At 40.7% G+C, this 16,339-nt stretch overlaps 1 protein-coding gene across 3 annotated transcripts in view; it reads right to left on the bottom strand.

Moving 5' to 3' along the window:
* The window catches only part of CTDSPL (CTD small phosphatase like), a 46,090-nt gene that overhangs the window by 19,778 nt on the left and 9,973 nt on the right, over nucleotides 1-16,339 (bottom strand). The window contains exons 2-4 of one of the 3 annotated variants that reach the window (XM_035899631.1): nucleotides 13,977-14,131; nucleotides 6,554-6,586; nucleotides 2,498-2,551 (exon numbers count right to left, since the gene is read on the bottom strand). In XM_035899631.1, coding sequence (XP_035755524.1) covers nucleotides 2,498-2,551; nucleotides 6,554-6,586; nucleotides 13,977-14,131 — 242 coding nt within the window. The remainder of the gene's footprint in view (nucleotides 1-2,497; nucleotides 2,552-6,553; nucleotides 6,587-13,976; nucleotides 14,132-16,339) is intronic. The other 2 variants (XM_035899633.1, XM_035899634.1) reach the window with 2 other exon arrangements.

Raw genomic sequence — 16,339 nt, 5'->3', positions numbered from 1 at the left:
CAGTTCTATCATTTTAGACTTCGGTACTGGACACTTCCTCAAATATCAGAAATGGGAGAGAACGCTTCCATTTGGAGCTGAAACACTGCTGCCACTCGCTTCAAGAGGGGTTTTTTTTTTGATGAAGGAAAAGGACTAGCTTTATAGAAAAGTATCAATAGGGAGAAGCTCAAGATGGAGAGGAAATTAAATTAATGAAGAATTGGATACAGAACTCTAACTTCATTCTTTTGCTATCTTTTTATCTGTTCAGACAACGTTGCTCTGGCAAGGATGCATCTATTGTGTTTTTTGATCTTTTCGCTTGCTTTTTGTAGAGGTGCTCGCAGAGGTCTGAGGCCACCCCTCAGCAGGCAGTGGGTGACAAAAGGAGTCGGACACCCCCTGAACACCCTACAGCAGCAAGTACAGCTTACTGACCGCTGACTGATTTCAGATGTCGTCTCGAGTTGATAGATGCCGGCCAACGATACCTAGTAAGTCCTTGTTTAAATGAAGTAACTAAGAGATGAGATTCTGGACTTAAATAAAAGTGTCTTTAGCTAAAGTATAAGTGATTGGGGGATTTTTAGGAGCGCTCACTGAAACTGATTTAGTTCCTTACAATTAACATCAACAGCAATTTCTTCAGCTACCAGAATGGAAGCTGCTTTGCTTCCAAGGCATTTGTCTCAATGTGTTTTCTCTTAGCACGCGTCTAACATCGACCTTCAAGAAAAAACAACTGCTGCTTAATGCCTATAAAGTAAGTGTCCGTCACAGTAACCTCGCCAGACCAAAATTTATAGGGCACTCTTTCTAGATTATAGATAGTCCCATGTATACATTACTTCCACAACCGCTTGAGCTCTACCCTTGCTTGTTCAGAACTAGGACCAGATCAAAGAAATTTAGGTTTTCCCCTTCTATTTCAAAATCTAAAAGGCATTTAGGCACCCCACCTCAATTTTTCATAGTAAGAAGGATCTGGACCTGCAACCTAAATAGATGAAAAGCTTACTTGAAGAAAAATCAAGCCCATTTAAAGACAATAACCTTGCGAACCCATGTTGTGATACTGATTTCTTGTCTTTGAAGAGAAAAAGGTAGGAATATCCCAAGAGACCTTAAGAGTACTTTTTTTTTCACAGAATAGTTAATTTTGATACTCTTAAGACTGTTAGTATTTAGTTTAAATTTTGTAGTAAGTTAATCTGCATAAGCAGTTCAAAGCCAGAGATTTCTTCTGCTGTGTGAATTCTTTTTCAAACTGAAAATATCTACATATATGGAAAATATATGGAAATAGATCTTCTTTCATATGAAAATATGTATATGAAAAATATGGGCACTGCCACTTTGCAGATATCTCTGTTTTTTATACAGACACTACTAGGCCTGTCATCAGGAAAAGGATGGACATGCACCAAGGACTCTAAATGCAAGAACCTTCAACTCCTGAGAACCCAAATTCCTTGACTGCATGGTGAGAGTCAGTCTGCTCCCATCCTCCTCATCCACCGGCAGCTCTGCCCTCTCCAAAGCAGGGCCCGGGAGAGGAACAAGCTTACCTGCGGTATCTACACAGAGATGCTGGTTACTGCTAGAGTTTCTCTCCCTTTTCAGTACTGCCTTAAGAGATAACGTGTACTTATTGACCTAACTTTATCTAACAGGACTACACCTTAAGGTTTTTTCCTGGGGAAGGTCTCCCACTAGGACACACCAACCTTTCCACAAGCTTTGGCTTCTTGAATTCAATCTGATCCTGTTTTCAAAGACACCTGGCCAACAGCCTACACATTCGAAGATCAGAAGAAATAAATTTTCCATTTCAGAACTTTTGCCTCTGTTGCCCTCAGCTTTGAAAATACATTTGCCCCCTGATAATCTAACAGGGACAAGGAAACTATTCTGAAGCTGAAGGCACTACAAGTTGTGAGACTGCTAAATGTCTAGCGTAGCACTCTGGAGCAAGGGTGACATTTCTGAGGCTTTAGGAACCTAAAGGATTTTTTCGTAGGTTATCAGTCCACTCGTTTCGCTGTTCCAAGCTTTCTGATTGAAAGCAATTTCCACATGCCAAGAGTAGCAAAGCACCTAGGCAGAAACACGCATTACTCAGTACTGTACTTTGATTTCCTCACTAATGGGAACATAACCAAGAAGAGTTGTAATTACCAGATTTCCATCATAGTTAATAGTGAATAGTTATGGATCTTTGATAATTTCTTTTTTTTTTTTAAACATAGTAGCTTTAAAGATATCTAAGGTAATTAGAAGTATTTAATTGTGGCTAACAGCAACTCGTATTTACTATGGAATACTCTCCGAAAGACTGCAGACTTCCACAAAACTCAGCAAAAAAATAACATGTGGTATCTCAGTACTGTAAATCCTAGCTTGGTCTTCAATTCCAACAAGACATAAATTGTATACAAGTTAAAGCTTTTAAACTAGTCACTGTTTGGGATTTATGCATTCCAGCCAGGTCTCATGGCTGATCAGCTTAACAGACCTTGTAGTGAAACGACTGCTGCACTGCTTCAGTCCCGTGGAAATAGTATATTCCCTAAGAAAAAAAAAAAAAAAAAGGGGGTGGTGGTGGCAAGAAAACAGGACTTTTGGTTGAAGCATAAACAGCTGGTCAACACAAACCTTTCAGAAATTTACTGTATAAAACAATCATAACCTTTCTTCCCTGTAGGCCCGTATTTCCCACAGAGACAAGTATTGGAATTAATAAGCCCTTCCTTTGTATACTGGAAATCTTGTGTAGCGTAAGTGCAGCGCATTAATTTGCTGTTCATGTTCCCTTCAATCCACACTTTTGGTTGCACTCTACGTAGCTAGCAGCTTCTCCCGGCAGTTACACATAGAAACACTCTTAATAGAAGATAAATTATTCCCACTTAAAACACAGCTGCCAAAAGACGCCAGCTCTTGTTATGAAACAGGCAGTTCACAGAATTTCTTCTAGGAAAAGTTGTAGCAAGAAAGTGTCTAAATGTAGGTGAGGACGAGTGAAAAACCAATATCCCAAAACTAAAATTTAACATCTGCAGGGATTCCCAGGACTACTTTTGGCACCACGCCTTAATACTGGGATTTTAAATTGAACAAAAGAAATGGACGCTCCAACACATCCTTAAGCAGGTGCCTGAGGATGGTTTTGTATTTCCATCCACCTCTTCATTCAAAAGAATGAAAACAAGTGCTGGAGTTGCTATGGGTCTACTTTGATTTCTCTACCATACTCCTTTCCAAACAAAGCTGAGAAAAATCCATGAAAGCACAGGCATCCTGAGCTACACTTAATATGTTTTTAAGTCAGGTCTATCACAAAGTGTCAGCTGGTACTGGTTTTTCTAAATGTGTGTGTGTTTATTTCAGCCCTAAAAATAAATCATTTTGCAATATTAGGAAAAAAAAAATCAATTATGCTGTTGCTTAATCTATGCCTTATCTGGGAACAGTTTGAAAATAGGAGACCCAAACAGGATAAAGTTAATCTTTAAAACACCAAAGTCATACTGTTTCTGTTTCCTGAAGAACCTAATTTGAAGCTGGAACATTTCTTGCATAGCAGTTACCTCTATCAACAACCAAGTGAAAATCCATATTAATTCAAGTTTTTAAATTAAGTGCAATACAGGAAAAATTTGACTCAGCAGAAGCTATACTTCACTGGTATTGCATATATGTAAAGCAACGGAAGTTTTCGAACAGGTGACCTCAGCCAACTGCCAGATTTTATACATGCCTGATAAAGCTCCAGAAAACCTTGGATTTTTTCTGGAGGTTTCAAGTTGAAAGTTTAATGAGTAGGCAGTCGGCAGTGCTCTTTTCAAAGTCACCAAGGAATTCTCTAAACACTTGAAATGATTACATTTGCAATGAGCCCTATAAAAAGTAAATATCCAACCCAATTGTGACCAAGCTCACTCTATGTCTGTTTAGAAGATTCCTCCCCGGGTATGTACAGTATGTACAGTTCAAACAGCCTCTTTCACATCCGTGACCCTATGCAGCAGAGCATCAAGAATTTCTGCCTTAATGGGCCTTAATCACACGGTTAAGAGCTGTCTCAGAGTGAACCTCTGGGCTTCGGTGCTCAGGACAAACAGCTCTTCCAAGACTGGCAAAAAGGACGGCTTTAATTTTAGGCATTTTTCAAAGAGAATGTTGGCTTTGCATCTTGGCTTGTATCAGGAATAGTGTGGCCAGCAGGAGCAGGGCAGGGATGGTGCCCCTGTCCTGGGCACTGGTGAGGCCACCCCTCAAATGCTGGGGTCAGGGTTGGGCCCCTCACTACAAGAAAGACATTGTGTTGCTGGAACATGTCCAGAGGAGAGCAACAAAGCTGGGGAGGGGTCTGGAGCCCAAGTCTTACAAGGAGAGGCTGAGGGAACTGGGGTTGTTCAGCCTGGAGCAGAGGAGGCTGAGGGGAGCCCTCATCGCTCCCTACAACTGCCTGAGAAGAGGGGGGATCTGGGGGGGTGTGTCAGGCTCTGCTGCCTGGTAACGGGCGATGGGATGAGGGGAAACAGCCTCAAGTTGTGCCAGGGCAGGGTTAGGTTGGACATTAGGAAAATTTTTTTCACTGAAAGGGCTGTCAGGCTCTGGAATGGGCTGCCCAGGGAAGGGGTCGATTCCCCACCCCTGGGGGTATTTAAAAGCCAGGCAGATGAGGTGCTTAGGGACAGGGTTTAGTGGTGGGATGGCAGGGTTAGGGGAACGGTTGGACTTGATGATCTTAAAGGGCTTTTCCAACCTAAACGATTCTGTGATTCATTCCTACCACTCTCTCCATAGGCAGTTCACTTCTGTCTTTAGACTATTCTGTACTAACGCTCACTGGCTTCTGCTTGACAGCGAGAAGCACTCTGATACTCGGATAATAAATGTCATGCAATGGCCTGCGGGCAATGGTTGCTTGACAACACTCCCATGTCCTGCTGGAAGAAGGCATCAGATGGCACTGGAGAAGAGGAACCAGTGTGTTTAAAGTCATCTGCTCACTGAGAACTCTACGTCATGACTGCAAAGTTAATTTTACTGCCTTATTAAAGTGCTGGGAATATAGGTCAGCAAAATTGCAGTTGAACTACCAAAAAAAAAAAAAAGGAAAGAAAAAAAAGAAACCCCAAATCTAACAGAGCACTGCTTTAACATCAGAAAGATGGTGTTCTAGCAGAGTATCTCATTTCATGTTTGTACCGGACAAAGCGGTACTCATTTGTCATTTCAAAATTTTGTTCTGTTTGAATTCTTGTTTCATTAATACCTGCCTTCACTCTTAGGCAAAATTTTATTCCAGGTCGGAGCACAGCCAGAACATGTTTTATGTTCAAGTAACTACCAGTGGAGCAACTACAGCCACCAAACAGAATCTGGCAGGCATGTAAAAGCAATTTAGAAATCAGTATTTTCATACATCCAAAGTGTGTTATTCCCAGACTTGCATATATACGACTTACATGCATGTACATGTGTGTATGCATGCACGCAAACATATGCATGAGCCATACTAGAAGTGATTTCGGATTATAAATAACAGGTAAACAATAAAGAGTAATTTCTAACAGTTCTTAAATCCAAGAAAAAGTGGTGAAGGAGATAAGTGATCTGCACAGTTATAGCAATCCCTTGACACTACTGCACTGCAGCATGGACAGGGAAGGGAAAAAAAAATGGTATCTTGGGGAATATTCAGGTCTTTAGGGGCTACCAAATATCTCAAGAAAGAGGGCTGTGTCAGCAACTCCACACATCAGCACTGCTATTTCCTGGAAAACTCTGCAATAATAAAGTATTATAAACAGCAAAGGAACTAAAAACCCCCACGTATTTCCAGATTTAAAAAGTCTAAGTCTTCATTCGCCTAAAAAAACAAGTAGAAAAATAGAAGCTTTTTGACCAAAAAATTATTTAAACATGACTAAATTAAGAGCTTCAGTTTGAAGAATTATTTTTTTTTCTTTTTATTTAGTTTTGAAAAATAATTCAGATGCCAAATGGCATTCCAAGTTTAATCCAGGGAAGATAAGCAGAAATATTAAGGCCCATAAACCAGCAGCTGATACTGAGAGCATCACCTCAAATGAGTGCTGTAATGCAGCTATGGTCAGTGTACTCTCTGTTTTCCTAAAGTGGCTTGTTTCAAACAAATTATGTAGTTTCTAACTCTTCTTTTCAAACTGGAATATAGGGAAAAATCAGAGGAAAAGGTTTTTGTAACTGTGTCCCACATTGTGCTGATGTCGCCTTTTGCCTCTATTAAAACAAGTAACTTCAACTTTCGGACTACTTCATGCATTTTCAAAATGATAAAAATTCAGAAACAAATTTAACTGAGATGCAAGATGAGAACCATATAAACCCCAAACTCTTCTTTTAGTCCCTGTACAACACGTGCAGTTCAGTTCATCTCTGAGTATACAACACTACAGACAGAACATAAAATCCTCTTGTTAACATGCAACACAAAACAGACCTGTTAGACTGCAACGTAAGATGAATCAAAGCAAAAGTTATGAAAAGTATTAAAAGAAAAAGGGATAAAAATACATACACTTGGTATAGGCATGACCTGCATCTGGTCACCCTGGGGAAAAAGAAAAAAAAAAAAAAAATCACTGTAAGGGTAATGGCTTTTAAAGGGTAGAACAAAGGTCTGTAGCAGTAAATGTAGCACTCAAACATTGTAAACCAAAAGTTCAAACTTTTCAAGAAACCAGGGTAAAAAAAAAAAAATAAATAAATGAAAACAGGATCTTGCATTTTAGTCGCTGAGATGATCGGTTAGTATATCGGCATTTATGATTTTTAGAGGATTGGACTGGTAAAACTCATGCTATGATTAATAAGAGATGGTAAGAAGGTACCTGTATTTACTGTAACTTTTTCAGCTTTAAGATCTACTAATGGGTATATTTGTCTATTTTCACTGCAGCAACAAGAGGCCCAGCCAGACCTTGGTAGCAGGGCAGAAGCCCACTCCTTGAAGTTAACTTCTCTTGAGAGAACTGCCTCAAAAAACAGCATTTTCACTTAGGCAACAGGAAAATGCTCAAGATGGACATCATCATCATCATCATGGATGATGAAGATAAACCAATCCAAGGAATTTCACTTTCTTCACCCAGATAGAGGCAACAGTATCGGTGCTTTTCCCATGGTCTCACTTTTGTGTTGTATTTGGGAGAAGGCAAAACAGTCTTTGGCCAACTTGACCTTTTCTTCTCATCCTGGAACCCAAGACAAAGACACTTCCATTTACAGCTTCTAAATAGAGATAGGCTGGTCGCCAACTCAATATGTAAGACATTTTGGGAATAGGAACCGTATTTTCTGATCTTACTGATCTGTCAAAAACAAGTATTCGTTTTCTGGTGGGCACAGTGCATTAAAAAAAAAAAAAAAAAAAAAAGGAAGCTGATCCTTCTAGCACAGACGTTACTTAGGTGGATTATTTTATTCTTTAATTACTTGGACAACACAGGCTCTGACTACCAGCAGATTGACTATCTACTGAAAGAGCCATTTTTAACATTAAAAAATGTTCCAGCTGAAAAAGTCTTCTGTTCACTTATTTTGGAGTCTAACATAGTGTTGACACATAACTGACAAACAACAGTAATTCAGTATTAAAGTCCTTTTTTTATTGCTACAGCAGCAGAAATTTCTACTGAAGTTTGACCAAAATGCAGAGAAGCTGATGAAGCAGCTAGAGAGCAGCAACTACCGTAAACTATCAAGAACTTTACTTCAGACAAAAGAATCTGATTTCTATAAAAACAAACACAAAACCTGGTAAGAATCGAAGTTTTCCTCAAGGTAATGGCAAAAAGAAAATAATAATAAAAAAAATAATTCAGCACGTTAATGTCGTGTTAGTGGAACATCATTTGAAGCTCATGGGCCATTTAAGAAAGGAGTGAATTTGAGTAGGTGCCAGTCAGATTAGCTGGCCTGTGATCAGATTGTTATCAAGGATATGGTTACACAGAGAGCACACAGATTGTGAACCTGTGTTGTGTTTTGTATTTAAAGGCATTTTTTGCATTCGCTGGTAGAGAGGATACAACTGGAGCACCTCTTCTGTCAACAGACAAAAACAGCGTATGAGAGAGAGAGAGAGGCATATCCACAGTTACGGTACAAGACTATCTTGCTCTTGGACAGAAATATAGCTGTGTATCACAGCAGGTTTTCCCACAGACTTCAAGAGGCACTCATCGCAGCGTAACTCGTTTTCTATTTTGGCAATCTCTTGAAGCAAGAGCTGCACACTCCATGGTATCACTGTTAAGCCTGACTTTCATGGGAAACCAGAACCTAAGTTGCTAAAGGACTCGCACTACTGTTCACTTTATTTTTCTTGCAGAATTTCTTAAATCAAAAAACAGGGAAAACAAGCAAATTTCCTAAGAGGAACCATAAAGGTACCTATGCAAATATCAAAATGGTAATGATCACAACTGGAAAAACAAGCAGAAAGATAAATGCAAGAGTCTGTTGGTAAAGCGTAAGTGTTCATGAACAGGCAAATGCTTTTTAAAAACAAGCCGACTATGGGAAACTTTTAAAAAGTGTCCTGCCTCATTTCCTGATGCCTTGGAACAGGAAGGGAAGTAAGTCATAACGTTATCGTTTGAAATAGATGACAGATGACTGCATTTGTTGAAGTCTTTCCACAAGCTCCCTGATGCTGGTAACAGGACAAAGCTGTTCCTGTAATGCCAAAATTTCCCCATTCTATCACTAAGATAACCCACAAACTGATTTGTCCAGCCACTGAAATCAGGTTTGGGGTTTTTTTCCATGGCATGATATATACAGATGAAACGATAAATCCTACCTTTTCCCGTCGCTATGTAATTTTAGTCTGAGAGACACAATGTTTTCAGTGCCACATTCATTCACTGATGCTGTCTGTCTGCAGTCACCTACGGGATCCATGAGCATCAAGCAACAGACCACACTACTTTGCTTTTTTGAGAACCGTCAGTATTCAAAGATAAGGAGCTGTTCCATTTTAAAGAATAACCCCTTAAAAGAAGCAGCTGATCAAAAGAACAGATTTATCATATTTGTTTCTTGAACACAAAGCTTATACTAGACCATGGCAGGTTCTTTAAAAACAATGTTATAGTAGCTACTTGACTCTTTCATTGACTTGGACTACTGAGCTTTGCCTCTTAATATAGATGTTTTGGGGAGACAAAGCGGGTCAGAATGAGTAGGCAGAAACAGAGGAACCAAACATAGCTATACAGAGGGTTTTTTTTCTAAATAGACCTACCATACCACATGCTGACAGTGACCAACAGAACCAAACACTAGGAATTTTCTTGTTTGGATCAGCCAAGCTTAAGCAGAAGGAAGAATACTGTTACTTAGATTAATCTCGCTTATCTTCCTCCACACTGGGGAGTGAGACTGGTTTCCACGCCTGTTGGGAAAGCATGCTCTTAATAAGACTCCCCATCAAAGAGTCCATGCTCATGTGGCTCCTCTAGGTCTCTTGCACGAAGGAGATACTACTTTTGACCTGAAAAACGTGCTCCCTACAAGCTGTTTTTCTCACTCTGGTGAACCATATTCACGCTGGATAGAGAAGATCCCTTCCCCTGCACTTTCAAGAGATCCCTTTATAAGCAGAGAAGAGCGTTGGAGACATGGACACAGGTCATCGAACAGCTTGCCAGCATCACCTCGGAGATGACAGCACCGTGCAGCAAAAAGCAGTGAGGAAAAGGAGAGCTAATTTTTGTAGTGGTTAGGATGGGTGACGTGAAAATTCAAGGACTTGACCTTTCTGGCTTCATTCCTGTTATGGGGAAAGCAGTGGGGGCAGCTGCTGCCCCCAGAATAAACCTTGTTCTAATTCTGTCTTCTTCCCTGTTGAGTGTGGATCAAGACCTTCTCCTCTCATCCAACAAGTATAAAAAACCCTTTCCTCATTCATGTTTCATCTTGTTGAACACGAGCCATCTACCCGATTTGGATCTAACCGTGAAACAAAAGCAGAGATGACTCTAGTGGAAGTGGGTTGTAAGTGAAATGGCAAAGTGCCAGTAGACTTGTCGGAGCTCCCTCACCCATCACGATGGAAGGCGAAGGCAAGAGAGAGCCACTTTGCATCTAGCTTTTCTCACCGTTTTCTGTCTAGATCCCTCCCTGAAGCCTGCAGATGAAATCTGTATGTGCAAACACTTCAAAACGCAGGTAACAAATTTACCCAGAAAAAAACCCCAAAAAACAACCAACCTTACACCAAGAAGCATACCCAGAAAATACACAAATGGAGTCAAGTTGCTAACTCAAGAACAGAAATTGAGATTTGAATTCATTCAGAAGAAAATAAAAACCTCTTCCCTCTCCCAGCACTCTGGACCCTAAAAAAACTGGCTGGAAGGTCATTGTGAGTTGCCTGCTGCTGAGGAGGCAGGAAAAAATTAGCAAGGATTTCATGAGGCTGAACATTGTGTGCTCCCGATGACACATCTGGCTCGGCATCCAAGCTGTAGACAGGCTGATATATTCACGGTGATAGAGAGCTACGTCTTAGCATATATCTTTGTGCTGCACTAAAATGCTGTCACGTTTTAAGAAAAACAAATATCCAGCAGTTTCAGTAAATACAAGTTATTATTGAAAAATGTGGTATTGAAGCTTTAGAGACAGAATTTACCAGTAGAAGAGTCAGGCTTGGACAAGCTGCTGCTCTGTGAGCAGAGGGTTTAAAAGTGAACTCAATACTTTAAAGAAGTTTTTGGTCTTTTTCCCCTAATGGAACAGAAGTCAGGGCTGAAAAACCCTGTTTATTCAAAACCATGTTCAGTTTGGTGTTTCTTCCAATCCTATTAAGAACATGACTCTTGACTTGCCAAGCAAAATGAAGTCACATAATTTAGTTAAATACTAAATGAAGCACTGATCTAATTTTTTCTAATACAGCAAAATAATAATAATATTAAAATCACACAATGCAATTAGTCTGAACAAAATTTCAGAACTGTGTTTTCAATTTCTTCATAAAATACTCTTCCCCACTGTCCCTCCCTTACAACAGGTTAGCACTGAAAGAACCGAGGCTCCTAGACAGAAGGACGTTAGCTCGTCCCATCAACTTCAAGAATATGCCAGAAGCAACACAGAATGAACACTGAATTCCTGCAAGACCAGCAGCAGCTTTCCCTGCTCCTTTCCCTCCTCTGAAGCCTTTATCACCGGTTTTCATGTTACAACTCTACTGAACAGTAAAGACGAAAGGAAAGTACATCCAAGTTGTTTTAGACTAGTTTCTAATGGAAACTATTTAACATCATTGTGCAATTTTCTTTTTCCATTTTTGAAGGAAAGGGTCACAACGCATGAACTGACTGGGCCGTGGTCAGAGGTCACCTGTGATGTGATAAATAATTAATACAACATACAAAAGAGATAGCAGATGTAAGTAAGTGACCATTTGAAGAGCAGATCAACAGAATTTAAACTATTCTTAACTTGGCAGGCAGATTAATGTAACAAGAGCTTTAATTAAACAGCAGAGGATTTTAAGCAGTGAGTTGTCAGGCGTGCTTTTCTTTCCTAAAAAAGGTAGTTTTGTCATTCCTGCACATTTAATTTCACCAGTTTAGAAACTGAGTCCTACTGTTGCACGTATTTTCCCCCAACTCACTTATGACTTCTGAATCTATACAAGATGCTCACTGTAACTCGCTCAAATCCAAGCAGCCCGCACGGTTCTAAGACACGGCTCTTGTAGTAAAAAGCCCTAGCCTGACAGTGTAATGATATTCAAATCTTCAGTGCTGTTTTTCTTGCTTTAAAAGAATTTCCTACTTACACTAACCATGTTAGCACTGAAAATAAACACGGCATATAAAAACACATACAAAGCTTATTAGTCTTCAATACTGCACGTAAAATAGAAATGTTGCAGGCTTATTTGCGCTCACTGAAGAGCTACCCAATGGCTTAGCCATGCTGGATTTCTTCTACAAAGATCTGTACGCATCTGAGCGCATTTCATTCTGTTTGAAGAAAATGCACTCTTTAATAATTTTTTTTTTTTTTTTTTAAACATATTCCTTGAACTCTTTACTCAATTAAGCTGTAGCCTGGTAATGCTGCGAATGCTGTGATTTGTGTCTTGGCCTCGGGAACAAGTGCTGCACTACTTCAGCGTTGTTCACTAAGGTAGCACAGAGTGAGGAGGGAAGCTTTTGTGAACATACATGCGATCACTCGCTCAAGGGATGAAATATATTTCCGAAGTAATTAATAGTTTTACAAAATACATTCTGAAAACTACTGACTCCACACCATTTCAATCCACATTTTCTATAGAAAAAACAAACTTTTTTTTCTTTACTTTTTGCTTTCTAATAAACTCTCATCTTCTCTCACTTGTAACTGCTGGTAGCCTCAGCTCTGCCTCCTTTCCATTCCCTAGCATAGTGGAAAGGGATATTTTACTAGTTTCCCATTCCTTTTGCATTTCAGGTGAGTGTGTGCATACGTGCGCTACACACTACTCAGCTTTCCCTTCAGCTCATCCAGGCTAGATTTCCCTCCTTTCAGTCAAAACGTACCTCGGCTAGCAAAAGTAGTCTAAAAATACACACACAATTCCTCCTCTTGGGAGAGGAATTTTCATTGCACTTTACCTCTGCATGAGCAGCTTCAGCATGAACTGTTGCAGCAGTTCAGACTTTAGCTCCACACGTATTCTTAATTCTCCATGACTTTAACTTGCCTTCCTTTCCTCTCTCCCACCAAACAGTTCCTCTGCCCTTTCTTCTGCTCTTTTCAGAATTCAAACATAATCAGCAAAGTTCAAAACAAAAGCAAATGGGACAAGGTAGGTCAGAAATCAGCTACATCAGACATGAAAAATTAGCGTGAAGAGCAGAAGGGTGAAAAAGATAGAGACACCTCCATTTCTGCTATTACTCCCCATCATGGACACACCTATATTTGCAGTCTCTTTAAGTTCTGGAAGACTGCAAGGGGAATGGTGTTTCAATTTAGAATACAGCACTAGTGGAGTTCTGAAAGTGCCGAAATCAACATGGTATGGAAAAGATGGTATTCCTACGTTTGCTATATTGAACAGAAGTTCTTCAGTTCGTAACGCAAATGCTCTCAGTGTTATCAGACTTAAAAAGAACATATAAAGTAATTTGTGTTGTGATTTTATGAATATGGCAAAGCAATACCATTACTCAAGGCCAGGCTGGACGGGGCTCTGAGCAACCAGATCTAGTTAGCAGTGTCCCTGCTCACTGCAGGGGGGTTGGACTCGATGACCTCTAGGGTTCCCTTCCAACCCAAAACATTCTATGACTCTATGATTCTATGATTCCAGAACTCAATGAAAGCAACATGCTGCTCTTGCATACAATGCTTTGAAGTGCTAGAAAGTTTGTATCAAATAATTTGACTTATTAGATAAACAAAACTTAATAACCTGGAAAAATGGTGAAAAGCTGATACCTCTGGCATCAGCGTGCATTAAATGTAGGTGAGCTGGTTAGATAAAAGGTCTAAACAGTTATGGTTTCCCCCCTTTTTGAACTGTTCTCATATGCCACTGAAAACCGTTTCAACTGACATTCAAAGAGGTTCCACTACGCTCCAGTGGACACATTTTAACCTTCCTGTAGTTGGGTAAGAGAACCAAAGCTAGAGACAACTCGGTCTCTGAACTTCTGTAAGTCCACTTTTTTTTTAGTGTCTTACTCAGGTTTTAAATGTTGTTTGCTTATAAAACGTATAGTGCCAATACCCTTCATGGAAAAGTTAGTTTTAAGTTGCAGCTGAATAGACAGAATTAGAAATTTACCACCAAACCAGTAATTTCTTCTGTAACTCATAACATGCTCCCCAGGAGAAAAACTTATTAAGACAAACCTCCAGAAACATGGAGTTCAACCTTGGTTACAAAAGACCCGTATGACAGCAAAATAAGGTAAAAGCCTGACCTTTTGAAGTCCTCCATTCTCCTCCACCAAAGGAGGAAGAGCACTGGTGCTATTGGTAGATGGTGGTTCGACATTGTAGTCACGAAAGCAGCAGAATAAGGTGCTAAAGATACTTCGACTCCTCTGCTTCTTCAAGCTGATATTACATTGGGACACTAGGAAAAAAAAGACAGGAGAAAAATAAATTCATGTAGCACAGATCTAGTTTTCCAGACCACAATGACTGAATTTAAAATGCATGTTTATTACCCTCAGAAGTCCTTCCCAAGTCTTAAGATAACCTCAGAGAGATTTTCCATCATATTGAGACCCCCTTCCTTCCATTTCAACACATCTCTTCTTGTCAAACTCACACGGTGATGTTAGCCTATTACTGACCAACCTGGATCTGCACAATCAAAGGTCTTGTCATATTAAGACACTAAATACTGAGACTTTTCCTAGAAATATCCAAAGCAGATACTGTAAACTACATGAAATAACTTGCTGCTAAAATACATCTCTGCATGGCAAACAGGACTGATCTAAACCAGAAGAGACGCAATAAATGCCTACTAATGCCCGGGCGTATTTTCTGGCCAGCTCATGTGTGGAACATTTAAACTCCTGCAAGGGTCAGGAAAAAAAAAAAAAACCCCAACAGCTGAGATGTTTCTGAGTTTCCTCTGTTGCTGTTTGAGCGCGTTGCTGGAGGACAAGAGGCAGAACGCAGAGGCAGCGCCGTGAGCTGCACCACTGGCTGCAGGAACAAGGGTGTTACTAAATAAACAGGAGGCCTGGCCTTCCTCTTCAACTTGCTTATTGGTCTACCAGGATAAAAAAAACCCCTAACAAACTGGTAAAAGATTACATTCAGCTCAATGAAAGCAAGTGTAGCATTTTTGAAGACTAAAAACTGTAGGTAAAAGCAACAGTTTGGAGAAAAGAAATGCACGTAAGACATGTAGTGATTTCCCCAAGATTCAAACTCCTGAAAACTAGATCTTGAACACGTATTAAAATAAAAGAGTTGGAAAAAAGTTTTAGAATATTTTAAGCAATACTCGATTTGATCACCAAATATTTTAATGATCTATTGTTAGCTAGAAGTATTTGTTTCCTACACCGGAGTGCAAGACCCGACAGATTTAGCGCTCTGCCAGGGCAGGGACAGGCAAGCTCTTCATCTTGCGCCTTCCGTGCAGCCAGTTTTCTTTGATGTTTATCAACAGCACTGCACCACACGGTACTGAATGCTATCAATACCCAACTTGTTAAGATCACACGCTAACACAGCGAGAGACAACCATGTCACGTGCGTCTTGTAAATACCTGCTTCACCGCAACCATCACCGCGAGTACTGCGCAAAACCGAACACCCCGTGCCAGAGCCGGGCGCTCCCCTCCACCGTGCCTTAGCCAAGGCCAACTTGCCCTCTCCATTAAGCAGAGGGATATTTTAGACTAGAGAGATTAACGGCTTCCTTTTCAGAGTCAACAGATTATTTCATTTAAAATACAGGCAAACAAGCCCCAACAAGTTCTTTTTTTATTCTTCCCCCCCGCCCCCCCAGCCATGCAGCAGCACATCTTAAAGCGGCAAACTTCACAAGGTGGACTACACCCAGAAAGAAGGATGCTATGGAAGTCGTAGCCCCCAGCAGATTAGTAGCCATCCACACACTACATAGTTTATTTACATTCTGCATTAGAAGGAGCAAAACGGTCCCCCAACCCAAAGCTAGAGGGTAAGTGGAATTCTTAGTAAGTTGAGGGCTACAAAAATGATCCGAGGGCTGGAGCACCTCTTCTGTGAGGCCAGGCTGGGAGAGTTGGGGTTGTTCAGCCTGGAGAAGAGAAGGCTGCGGGGAGACCTGATTGCGGCCTTTCAGTACCTAAAGGGGGCCTATAGGAAAGACGGGGACAATCTTTTCAGTAGGGCCAGCTGTGTCAGGACAAGGGGTAATGGTTTTAAACTAAACCAGGGTAGGTTTAGACTGGATCTAAGGAAGAAATTCTTTCCAATGAGGGGGGTGAAACACTGGCACAGGTTGCCCAGAGAGGGGGTGGAGGCCCCATCCCTGGAAACATTCCAGGCCAGGTTGGACGGGGCTGTGAGCAACCTGATCTGGTTAGCGGTGTCCCTGCTCCTGCAGGGGGGTTGGGCTGGGTGTCCTCTAGGGGTCCCTTCCAACCCAAAGCATCCTATGATGCTATGATTCTAGGATAAGTCCCATCACACTCCTCAACGGGTAGCTCCCATCTTCCCTCCTCTCTCCAATTATTAGGGAACTGCCACACACATCTACCTTCCTCCTGATATTACAAAGATATCAAGCGTGATCAGGGCAACTGAATCAATGCAAATAATACAATTACTAACA

This window comes from Egretta garzetta, unplaced genomic scaffold, assembly GCF_000687185.1.
Source record: "Egretta garzetta isolate BGI_Z169 unplaced genomic scaffold, ASM68718v1 scaffold117, whole genome shotgun sequence".
Lineage (NCBI taxonomy): Eukaryota > Metazoa > Chordata > Aves > Pelecaniformes > Ardeidae > Egretta > Egretta garzetta.
This window is presented reverse-complemented; position numbering and strand designations above follow the sequence as displayed.